At 38.4% G+C, this 12802-nt stretch overlaps 1 protein-coding gene across 1 annotated transcript in view; it reads left to right on the top strand.

Moving 5' to 3' along the window:
- The first annotated feature begins 837 nt into the window (after nt 1-837).
- The window catches only part of slc7a1b (solute carrier family 7 member 1b), a 13220-nt gene continuing 1255 nt past the window's right edge, over nt 838-12802 (top strand). Inside the window, exons 1-10 of the mRNA XM_027147859.2 lie at nt 838-988; nt 5995-6424; nt 7114-7272; nt 7685-7850; nt 7986-8119; nt 8392-8614; nt 9389-9528; nt 11273-11375; nt 11500-11708; nt 12444-12595. Coding sequence (XP_027003660.2) covers nt 6055-6424; nt 7114-7272; nt 7685-7850; nt 7986-8119; nt 8392-8614; nt 9389-9528; nt 11273-11375; nt 11500-11708; nt 12444-12595 — 1656 coding nt within the window. The 5' untranslated portion in view covers nt 838-988; nt 5995-6054. The remainder of the gene's footprint in view (nt 989-5994; nt 6425-7113; nt 7273-7684; nt 7851-7985; nt 8120-8391; nt 8615-9388; nt 9529-11272; nt 11376-11499; nt 11709-12443; nt 12596-12802) is intronic.

Below are 12802 nucleotides of genomic sequence, written 5' to 3'. Positions count from 1 at the left end.
AACTTGAGCAATAAAACAATTATGACAAATGCATGAATAAATGAAAATAAAACATGACCTGCACTGAGTTTTGGATTCATTTTTACTTTTTAACAGGATTTAACTCTATTGTATTCTTAAACACTGGTCTATTGAGAATATACTTCCCATGAAGATTATAAAAAAGATAAGATTGTTTGCTTAGTTGCAGGAAACTAGAAAATATAACGGAGCATAACCTTTGAGACTTTTCTTGAGTACTGAACTATTCGTTTTTTGTGTAATTAATTAAACGAATTTAGTAAAGATTTCAAATTTACATCAGAATGAAAAAAATATTGGTAGATGACCAGCGTGAAGTTGGCGCCCCACTCAACCACTAGGCACAAGTGACACTTCTGTTAGGGCATTGGTTACACTTTTGCCCTTTTCAGCACAATGAACATACATACTGTACAGACACAAAACTGCACACACAAAATGTCCACTAACACACGCACCCAAAACACACACTCACACACCACACAAACACACACACACACACACACACACCATGATGGCATGATGGCTTTGAGGTTAGCACTTTTACTTCTGGGTTTGGGAGTTCCTGCCCTTTGCGTGTGTGTGTGTGTGTGTGTGTGTGTGTGTGTGTGTGTGTGTGTGTGTGTGTGTGTGTGTGTGTGTGTGTGTACAAAGTTTCCATGCTCTCCTTCTGCCCTCCAAAAAGTAAAAATAACACAGACTTTGTCTTAAATCCAACCAACACACAGTGACTGAATATGAATTTTCACTTCTCATTTCCAAGTTCTGGGCGTGCATTAGGACCTTCCTCCGCCTATGAGGAGGTGTGGTTTAGCTACATCGAGGTGTGGAGTTGTAGAGGAAGTGGTTCCTCTTTTACAAACTGAGATCCATTCACTGTCCTCCTATGCACAAAGGCTGCACGTGGCTTCTTCTTCACTGCTTGCCTACCGAGCACACAGTCTTCAAAATATACGGATTTAACAAGGTAAGACCTAAGATCATTCGTTTAAGATGATTCATGGGTTGCAGTCAGTTGTTGGAGTCTGTGCATTATTTTTATTCTAGCTGATCTGAAGTCTCGCGCGTGGCAGTTTACCATTTTAGGAGCTGATGCAACACACACAACGTCATTAAGCAGTGTGCTGTAGTCACACACCCTGATACAAATGTAGCATTTACACGGATATCTGATCATATGTCGGGTATAACCTTTAGGGAATGTGTCGGGTTGTATTTTTCGGGAATTATAGAGTGCGTTTTTATATAAATATATAAACACAAGAGATGCTCTTTGTGTTCTCATCATGCTATGTGTACACACACACACACACCACAGTACATCATGCCTAGGCGGGATATTAGATAGCATATCATCATTTACATTAGTCTATCCAAACATACTTGCCAAGTGGACGAAAACCTTAAAAAAAGAAATAAAAACGTTTCTAAATTACAAAGCATTGATTTTCCTTGGCGCACGTGGTGTTTGTTAATAATAATAATAATAATAATTTAAAAAAAGTGAAAATGGCGCGTGTTAAGCAACATGGATGGTCTAGGGTTTGGCATTATTTCTTTTTATATATAAAAAGATATATATAATGAGAGAGAGAGTACACACACGTGTGTGTGCATATATGCATGAATATATATATATATATATATAATGGGTGTGTGTATATATATAATGGGTGTGTATATAGTGTGTGTGTATATATACATGTATATAATATATATGGGTGTATAATGGATATATATTATAAAAAAAATTTGCCAATGAAATTTTGTTTGTTTAATTAAATGTCATCTGGAATGTTTGTCCTGCCCTTGAATCTTGCTCTACAGTAGCAACTTCTACAGTTAGCAGGAGATATGGTTCAGTGGTTCAATGTTTTCTGTGTCTTCTCAGACAATATTCCATTTCCAAACCATCCCGTATTTGAGGACAAACTGTTTGGGCTTTATTTTGTGTAAATCAGTCAAGCGCTACAGCCTGCCTGTTTGAAAACGGAATGTGTTCACGTACAGAATCCTAACTTTTAAGGCATTTCATGGCTGACACGAGCGGCTTTGTCACCTCATCTTTTCGAGCTGCTGCTATGTTTGAGGGGAGGTGAGCACATTTACTGACCTCTTCCATATACCTGACCTCGCAAATTCTTGTGATTGTTTAGTATCAGCAAAGGAGAGAGAATTGCCTTCATTTTCTCCCAGAGATCAAAGTTGTGTTCATTTTAGTCTCATGTAGCCAAACCTTCAGACTGACAACAGAAGGTCTGGACTTTCTAACAGCTTTTTTGCAGCAGACTGCCCAAGATGGCATCTGACTCGCATGTAAAGAAACCAAACAGTTTTATTCAGCATAAAGCTAGATCTTAGAGGTGTGTAAATGTAAAGTCGACGTCTCATAAGCGTGTACAAAGTAGCCTACCCTAATAAGTGTTCATTGTCAATTTATTTTTATTAAAGCTAGCTTCCTTCTAGGTCAAGAGTCAGAGGAGATTTGTTTTCAGGCTGACTGTTAACAAAATGCATCACAAATCTCCCAGAAAACCAATCAGACTTTAAAGGGTTTCTAATTTGTTTGTTGTATGCATCAGACATTCACCAAACAGTTCATGGGTGTGACGTTAGGGACTGAGACTATGGTCTCTTAAACGTTTTAGACTATTATCCCCATTCAGCCAATATTTACAATGGGAGACCTCTTTAATATGTTTTTTTATTGTACATGTACTGCTAAATTTATTAAGCAGTGTAGTCAGCTGAGGCATCCCTAAACTCTGGAGTAGTGTGTTAGAGAACATTCTAGTGCAAGCTCTATAGGGTCTAGTCTGTAAATTTGGATAATTTCTGTACATTCACTCTGTCATTGTTCTTCAAACAAAAGGCCATGTTGTTCTTCCTGAGATAAGGTGGCTGTGGCATTCATATCATCTTCCTTACAGGATATTTTATATGGAACGTTTGTGTGGCCTGGGTGTCACGACATATCAGTTAGGTCATTAATTTGGAGTTTGTGTTTTGGTGTTATTGCAACGGTGTGACATGGAGGCCGTTTGTTGGCCTGTCATGTGCCCTTCAATATTCAATGTTAGCATCACAATACACGTTAGACACGGTGGCTGTTTTGCAGGGATTGTTTTGAATCCTAGCAGCTTGGTAATTTTAGCCCATTGTAATCACGACCATGATGAGTAATGTCGGTGTCAATTCCACCATCTGGCCTTGAGTAAACCAAACATGTGCTTTCATAAAGGCTTGATTTAATACAATAACTACATAATTTTAAGAAATAATTATGGTTATGCTATTGAATGTGGATGAAGTTTTAAGGACATGATTAATATTTCTTCCTTAACAAATGAAAAGAAATGTTTGTTTTTTTTAGAGAAGACAATCTCACAATCTTGTTAATTAGATAAGAGTTCACTGGACCTTTTTTTATTTTATTTTGGGCAATTTTACACATCACTGCATGTCTAGTAGTCACAGTTATATAAATATCAAACTGATGTCCTTTCCAATGTGACATTCCTAGTATGTCACTTGTTCATGTCGAGCCTCTTTTCTGTGATTGGTGGACAGAGGGGCTGGGCCACAACCCTGCCTACGTATTTGTTGTGGTCGTGTTGTTTAGTTTTTTTTTTTTTGGTCATAAATTGAAGCACTTGTGAAAGTTACTGTGCATACATAACAATGATAAATGGAAGGTTGGATTCACAGGCTGTTTTTGTCACTCTTAAATTGTAAAAGACAAAACCGAATGTTCTGTTGTGTATTGTGCAACTGCCCGCTTCACACCAGCATCTGGTTTTTCATAGGGATTTCTCCTGACGTCTGAATGGGCCACTGATAGATTCTCGTAAACAATGACAGATGATCCAGTGATGACATCACCCATCCTTGTTCTCGGGTGTTTGATTGTTCCTTAATAATGGCATTCTATATGTGACTAAACTTTATGAATACGTTTGGAAAATCCATTTGTATGTGAACTAGATCAGTGGTTAGATAACATCGTAGAAGAGAGAGAGAGAGAGAGAGAGAGAAAAATGACAGTAAGAGGTGTGACTGGTTGGTGCAGGTTCTCCTTGAAAAGCCAAGCAGTTTCATGACTGAAAAATTCCTTTCTGTTTGCTAATCAGAAATGGAATTGTGCTATTTATTTTTTATTCCACTACTGTACAACAATCTCAGCAGCTAAAATAAGGAGTGTGACTTTGGTGTTGCTATAATAAATGGATTGCTAAAAGTGTTTGCCGATAAACTGGGTGCAAACCTACGGTAAATCAGTCACTTACCAAGCTTTATACATATTAAAATTATTGTGGCTAAGAAGGGAACATTTTAACCAATAATAGTTAGCAGAGCCAGGCAAACTTTTAAAATTTACCTTAGAGACAACTGCGCAATTCTGGGTAATTTGTTTATTTATTATTTTGTATTATTATTTTTTATATCAGATGGGTCAGTGAAAAGAAAACTGCATTTTTAGATTTAATCTCATCATTTCATATCTAAGAACATCACAGTTTAATTGAAGGTGAGAGAGGCTTAATTGTTCTTTGGTCTCTTTGCTTATCAAAACTGTGCAGCTCTTTAATTTCTTGTGTTCATGGCATGTGATGGCAGGCAAAGGCATTGCAGAGAGTGGATATTATAAAAAGCAGATGAGGAGGTGTTGGCAAAGTCAGCTGCTAGAGTCACCTGGCCATGTGACCACACTTTGGTCTATTTCTGGGCATCTGCTGTGTCTGAGAAGTACAGAGAAGAAAATTGCATCCCTTGCTTATGATCAGCCGTGTACCTTCATTCGGTGGATGATTTCTGATTTATGTTAGTCAATGATTGCGACATGAAAAGATTCCTTTAATCTGTTCTGGATTGTGCCGTAGCTTTAGGCGTGGGTAAGTCGATTACGTTTTGTATCTTTTTTTTCCCTTCTTCTTCTTCTTCCCTTTTTTCTTTTTTTTTTAACATTTTTTTTTAGTTTTATTGTTAATTAGGATTTTATTCTTAATTAGGGTTTTGAGTACGGTTTTAAGAAATGAGGTGAACTACACTTTGTTTCCCTTTTAGATTGCGCAAAGAATTTAGAGTTTACATTTCTAAACATTGGAGCTTTGTTAAACAGTGTGGTGTAAATGTCAGTGCGAGTATGATCCTGTTTCACCGTGCTACATGAGCCTGACTATACAGGTGTGCCCATGTGTTACGTGTTTCCGCTTTTGAGAAAAAAGAAAAAAAATGTTGCTGTTAAATCTAGTTAACATCTCCAGCTTTTAAGCCCATCGTTATCTACAAATACAAGTGAAACGCTGAAGATTAGACTTAACAGTTTGCGTGTAATTAAAACCTTTGGCATATTTCCAAAGAAATTCAATTAATTTTCTTACCATATTTAACAAGGGCTTGGGTATCACCCTGCATGTGGTCTTATTTACAACCCATTCACTACGATTAAAACTTGTCACTGTTTTGACACTTGAAAAACATCTTTTCAAGCGTTTTTAAACTTTTTTTTTTTTTTGAAGAGCAATTATTATTAGAAATCTAATTGTCCTGTCAGCTGGATAGCATTTTTAGGGCTTAAATATGAAACACGTTTACACAGTAAAAGAAGGTTGTTTAACGTCTGGATGTGCGACGTGTATTCAAATCTGTAGACTGTGGCACAGTGACATGTAAAGTTTTGTATTTCTGACTCGTCATCTTTGGAATTGGTTTGTGTTGGGTTTTTTTCGACTGAAGATAACAACAAAAACAGTCCTCTCTTGAATTGAATAAATACAGTGTGGTTATGTTAAAAATGATGCAATTTACAAACTATTTTAACTTCCACATTATTTTTTTTAACTTTAACATGAATTGTTGTGTTAATAATTGTTGATTAGATAAAGTGTCTTCAGTCGTGAGTTTTTTTTTTTTGTTTTTTTTTTGCTTTGTATGTTGTAAAAAATAAAAATCCCCTTCTTTTTTCCCCTACAGGTCATAGACCCTACATTGGAGAACTGTGTGTATGCGTGTGTGTGCCTGTGAAGCTTTGCCATGGTTCTCTCTGTGCTGCAGAGCTTTGGGAAGCAGCTGCTGCGTGTGAAAGCGGTGGATTGCAGCACTGAGGATTCACGTCTGTCACGATGTCTCAACACGTTTGACTTGGTGGCGCTGGGCGTGGGCAGTACACTCGGCGCTGGCGTGTATGTGTTGGCAGGTGCTGTAGCTCGGGAAAATGCCGGCCCTGCCATTGTGCTCTCGTTCCTCATTGCTGCTCTGGCCTCGGTCATGGCTGGTCTGTGTTATGCTGAGTTTGGAGCACGAGTGCCCAGGACAGGGTCTGCGTATCTGTACAGCTATGTGACTGTGGGAGAGCTGTGGGCCTTTATTACCGGCTGGAACCTCATCCTGTCATACGTCATAGGTGGGTTATCTTAGGTTTATTCATGAAGATAGGTCTTTTATCCTGAAAGAGGAAAACAAGTTTGTTTATTAGGGCTTATTTACAAAATATAGTTATGGCTGTGTTCTAAAAGGACAGAGCCATCTCCCAGGGTTAGATCCAAATACATGCTGAAGTTAAAAGAAAAACAATCATGATGTAAAAGGAAGTAAAAAGGTACAAATACGAGTAACGCCTTACACTGGTCCAAAAAGGGGAAAAGATGTAAGACTGAGAAACAGAAGTGAGACAGAAGGCAAAAGATCATGTCTGTAAAACTATTCAGAGTTACAGTTAGTACAGCTAATCTAACAAAAATGTCTAATCTGCAATAGAATTTGTGGTTCTTGTGTAATACTGACTGTAGTATGCAGTTTCCCCACAAATGCCATTTCACTGGAATTAGAAGAACAGTTTCATAAAATTTCCTAAAAACATTTAACCAGTGTACAATGGTATACACATATGATCCCTTATCTTGGTCAAGTCATGTTGAAAGTTGTCACAAAATACACAGAGCAGCTTTAAAGCAATAGATTATTCTAGATTAGATTTGGATCTAGATTTCATCTCTTCTCTAGACTCTGATATTTATTATCTGTCGTTTTAGGTTCCGTGATTGTTCCTGGATATCAACATGATTTGTTTTTGTCTTGAAATCTCTCTATTAGGGACATCCAGTGTAGCTCGAGCCTGGAGCGCTACATTCGATGAGCTCATAGGAAAACAAATCGAGATGTTCTGCAGGAACCACATGAGCATAAACGCACCGGGGATTTTAGCCGAGTACCCAGACATATTCGCTGTGCTCATCATCCTCATTCTAACTGGTAAATCAGCTGAAATGTATTTCTAAACTTATTTTCCTTAATGATTTTACCTCCCTATATTTCTCCACACCTCTGAAATCGATTTAGTAGTTTAATTAGTTTTTGATCTTTTTTTTTTTTCCCCTCAACTCATAACCTTCTGATCAGTAGTCCATCATTTTAACATATTTTTCTCTATAAATATCATCAGAGAAATGAGACTATAGTTATATAGCATATTTTTGCATAACATTTTTTTTTTTGGTATAACAATTGCCTTTAAAGACAAAAAGCAGACATTTAATCTTTCACATACTATATAATCTGCAAATATGAGCTTTTGCTATTCATACAGTGCAAATAGTATCTTGTATTTTTACTTACTATGCACAGATCCTGCTATGTTTATGCTTTGTGGATGGGTTGTGTTCAGGGCTGCTGGCATTTGGAGTGAAGGAGTCTGCTATGGTGAATAAAGTGTTCACTTGTGTCAACGTGCTGGTGCTGCTGTTCGTCGTGATCGCAGGGCTGATCAAAGGATCCCTCAAAAACTGGAACCTGAATCCAGAAGAGATTCTTAACAGAAGTTTGAGTGCAAAGTAAGTTCAGCATGCGTGAGTCTGGCGTGCGTGTGCGATCCTGAGTGCGCTATTAGCCGCTTCCCTTTTTTTTTTTTTAACATGTTAATCATCTAGGTAAATATACTTTTTTTTTCCTTTAAAAAACCTTTCTAGTGAAACAGCACCATTGCCTTCACCTGCCAGTCTGGGAGATGGAGGTTTTATGCCATTTGGCATCTCTGGGGTTCTCTCCGGCGCTGCTACCTGCTTTTATGCTTTTGTCGGTTTTGATTGTATCGCTACTACAGGTAAGAGACTGAATTTTGCGTATTACGATTTTTACATTGTTCAGGTTTTTCTTGGAAAAGAAAAAAGTGATGGTAAAACAGGAGAGAGAAATGATTACAACTAATTATTGTCTGCTTGTTCCGTCTTACTACCCGTGTTTTTAATATGAACATCAGATCTGTGGTAATGTGTTGTAAATCTCTGTACAGAGCTAAAAATGTCTCCACACTGGTTCTAGGTTTGCTGTGTGTGTGTGTGTGTGTTTAATGTGCCTGCTGTTTTCTTTCTGCAGGAGAGGAGGTGAAGAACCCTCAGAGGGCCATCCCTATTGGCATTGTGTCCTCACTGCTCATCTGCTTCGTGGCCTATTTCAGTGTGTCTGCAGCTCTTACTGTAATGATGCCCTATTACATGTTAGATGTAAACAGCCCACTGCCCGTGGCCTTTAAACACGTGGGCTGGGATGGTGCTACGTACGCGGTGGCAGTCGGATCGCTCTGTGCTCTCTCCACCAGGTAAACACAGCTCTAGTGTCGGGGGTTTAATCAATCTAGTTGTATAGTCAAAAAGCTTTCAATGTTGAGAAGTTTCCTAAACGATTATCTGAAGAAGTCATATATGTAAATGAGCTTTACCGCATACAGATTTTAAGTTAGGTTTTGCCGACTGATTGTATTCTTTCATTCCACATTAATATGTTTAATTAATATGCTACCCCTTTGGTCTGCCTGTCTGTATCGGCTCACATTATTTTCTTAGTTGGTTCTCTTTTCCAGAATATAAACAAATCAGTCGTTTCACCTGCTGTGACTCTGACCGCAGTAAAGCATTTTCTGAGGATTAAAAATAAAATCTGAAAGTGTCACAGTTCAACACCACCAGATTAACACGCTTTGTCAGATGCACTCTTACGTTAATGAATGCAGCCGTTCTTCATTCCACAAGCTTCATGTTTAATTGCCCAATTAAGAGTAAAAGCAGACCACTCCCACAATTGTTGTTGTTTTTTTTTTATTTTTTTTTTATGGTGGTCACAATGCAGGTCTTTATAACAGGCTAACATCTTTCACCTGTGTTTAATGAAAACCCTCACACAAACCTGCTAACATGAATAACAATGAATTGTTAGTAGGAACTAGTGAGCATAATTTGTTTACATCGTGCTAATACGTTTCCCGCAGTGTATTCTTTAACATTAGCAAAATTGATGTTGTCTGTGACTCATGAATCAAATTATGTGATATTACTTACTTGCACGGCTCTCTGTCTTTTCCCTTATCTTCCACTAGTCTACTAGGGTCCATGTTTCCAATGCCCAGAGTTATATGGGCCATGGCTGAGGACGGGCTGCTTTTTAAGTTCTTGGCAAAGATCAACGACAAATCCAAAACCCCTTTAATGGCCACTCTAACCTCAGGCCTTGTGGCAGGTAAGAAATTAAAACCACTAATGGATCTAACCCAAAGAAATTAAAACCACTGATCGAGTGGTTTCCTTCACAGGTCTTTCTGGAAATGTCGTTTAGCACACACTTTCTTCCACACGTCCCAACTCAAACGGTTACACACAAATCAGACCTTTGCCATGGCATCTTTTTGCTCAGCACTTGGCAGCATTGCTCCTGTAAATGAAGTCAGATTAGTTCTGGAAAGAGAACACTCATTCTGGCACAAGCTTCAGTTTGTATTTGGGTCAAATGAATGAATACAATCGCCCAATTCTCTCCCTTTCTCCTCCTTTTCCTCACTCATTCCATCCGTTCTGTGCCTCAGTTTGCTGGGCTCCATGTTTCCCCTGCCACGCATTATCTTTTCCATGGCGTGCGACGGTCTTCTCTTCTCCTACCTGTCTCGCCTCAGTGAGCGGAAGACGCCCATTGTCTCCACCATGGTGGCAGGGCTGTTGTCTGGTAAGCTTGAAGGGGAAGAGGACCAACCTGAATGTCGGATATGTGCAAGGATTACCTTGATAAAACTACTAATCCCTCATTGTGTGACAAGAAGCAGTGTCTAGTTGGTGAGGAGTGATAAGTGACCAGTGATGTGTGAAGAAATATCTTACTCAGGCAAGGTTTGGTAGAGCACCTGTCATATAGGTTCCTGATTAAAAATTCCTACCTTTTAGCCCTCAACTATGTAAAACTAAGAAACTTGGCACATCTGTGTGATGTATTGGAATGAAACAGTAAGCATATGGAGTGCATTTGAATCGAATTGAAAATGCTCGATCGTCAATGACATTTCACTTTGTGTTAGTTATCAGCCTCTCGTGCCTTTATGCAAACGTGATCTTACCAGTCATCAGTGAATTTCGATAAAAGCATCTAAATCAGGGGTGGCCAACCAGTTAGAGCCCAAGAGCCACATTTTTTTACTGTGTTACTGCAAAGAGCCACATCATACACATGGGCACACATGAACATCACCTTTTTTTCCCTGCCATTTTGAGAGCGAACTTGACACAAATTGTTTACTCAAATGATCTTGCTCCTACTTGGAAACTTTGAGGTATTTTCATCCCATTCACGTGCGCATTTGATAAATACCGTATTGAACTCAAGCGAAGCGAACACGCATATTAAAAAAGACAAATACAAACTTCGATACGAACGTAAGAGCCGCATGAAACCGGGCAAAGAGCCACGGGTTGGTCACCTCTGGTCTAAATAAATATATATGGATAAAAGGACATCTGTAGGAACCCACAGCAGTCTGATGATGTTGAAGATACAAAGCCCACCACATATGGTACAATACTACACAGAAGAATGTGTGTCAACACTCATCTTCAGGTGTCTTCAGCCTGGCACTGCCCACCATCATTTGACTAGGAAAATGATGTAAATCATATGCTATTGCCTTCACACTCATTAAATCGTTCAGGTAGTCTTTATGTCCTGTGAATGAGAACATTCTCATCCAAGAAAGACCATCAGCTAAGAAATATTTATTTATGGTAAAATATAATTTTGCACTGATTTGCAGTAGTCATTTACGTGAAGGAGAAAAGTGGAGCCGAACCACACCATCACAATGCCTACAACATGATAATCCTTATCTTTGATAATTATTACTTAAATTCAGTAATTTTTTTTTCTATTTCCATGTGACCCTCTGTAACCTTTTAATAAAAACATGATTGAATGTTAAGCTTAATTTTCATCTTTGTTGTAGCTGTGATGGCTTTCCTGTTTGACCTGAAGGATTTGGTGGATCTCATGTCTATTGGGACATTGCTGGCGTACACCCTAGTGGCTGCTTGTGTCTTGGTTTTGAGGTATTTCTTTATTTTGAATACTTCTGGAGGAACTGAAGAGCAAATTTTACTATGCAAAATACCCCTTAACAGTTTTTCAGTCAGAATTGTACCCCGAAGTTTAAATCTTTTGTCGTCTTCTCAGGTACCAGCCGGAGCAGCCCAGTGTGAATGTGCAATATCAGATCGCCGGGACTCAAGATGACACTGAGCCAGACTCCATTAGTGATATCAGCTCAAATTACCTAACTAAAGCTCAAGACGAGTGCACGCTCAAGAACATGCTTTTCCCTAAAAACACAGACCCCTCACGGCTGTCTGGGTTCACTGTCAACGTCTGCACCAGTGTAATAGGTCAGACACACAAGCCAAACACTGAAACACTTTCCACTGGGCTTAAACTTGCAAATGTGGTTGTTTAAAACTTGTAGGGTTACATAATTCTTTCTAAATTCTGATCACAGTTCCCTAATTCCTTCATCGTGACTGACGGCAATGTTTGGTGTTAATTAAATCGTTTACTAACTAACGATTCTTAATATAAAATTGACCTTCATTGTTTTGTTCCAGAAATTTGCCGAGTAATTAGGATGAGCTGAATTATTGTGATGTGAAACATTGAAACATTGTGATGTATAGGTTTCATGTTTAGGCGCATTATTCACTGAGCCAAACACATAAAGCATCATACTGAAGAGAGCTTGAATCTAATGTTAAGTTAAAACTGTTGTGTTGTAGCCATGATTGAGAGATTGTGTTCCGTATAAATTGAGGGAAAAAGTCTTTAACATGCCATTCTAAAAAAAAATAAATCAATTAGCATTTGTTAATCGCTGTGGTATAAGAGGAATAAACCACTCGGTGACTTTTATTTTGGAGTCTTATCGGAAAGTCTTATTTGTGGTGTTAACACATATGTAGAACCTTTTATAATGGGTTGTGTCACACCTTCCTGCCTCTGATTGATTATTTTCTTATAACAACACACACAGCCATTTTTATTCCTTACATTTACAAATGATCTACATTCAGAGCACACATACAACACTTGTACACTTTTCTTATGGATTTGCGTGTCTGTCTCCACAGGTCTGTTGGTGTGTGTTTTCTGTATTGTAGCAGTACAGGGTGCCTTTCAGGTCTGGTCTCTTGCTATGTTGGGAGTTCTTGCTGCAGTATGTCTCCTATTCACGTTGGTAATCTGGCGGCAGCCTGAGAGTAAAACCAAGCTATCCTTTAAGGTAATGACAACTAGAAATAAACCGAAAGAAACCGTTGAGGAGAATAGTAGCTTAATAAATAAGCAAGACAATAATGATAGAAAAAGCTATAATGAACGTTTTTTTGTTTGTTTGTTTTTTAATCAATGGTGACATTTTACAGAAATGAGAAGCTGATGAACATATGAAGTGTTAGTGAGTATGCCATATGAAGTGTTAGTGAGTAGT

The sequence above is a fragment of the Tachysurus fulvidraco genome, chromosome 11 (assembly GCF_022655615.1).
Source record: "Tachysurus fulvidraco isolate hzauxx_2018 chromosome 11, HZAU_PFXX_2.0, whole genome shotgun sequence".
Classification (NCBI taxonomy): domain Eukaryota; kingdom Metazoa; phylum Chordata; class Actinopteri; order Siluriformes; family Bagridae; genus Tachysurus; species Tachysurus fulvidraco.
Note: the sequence above shows the minus strand (reverse complement) of the source record. Positions and strands in the feature narration are given on the sequence as shown.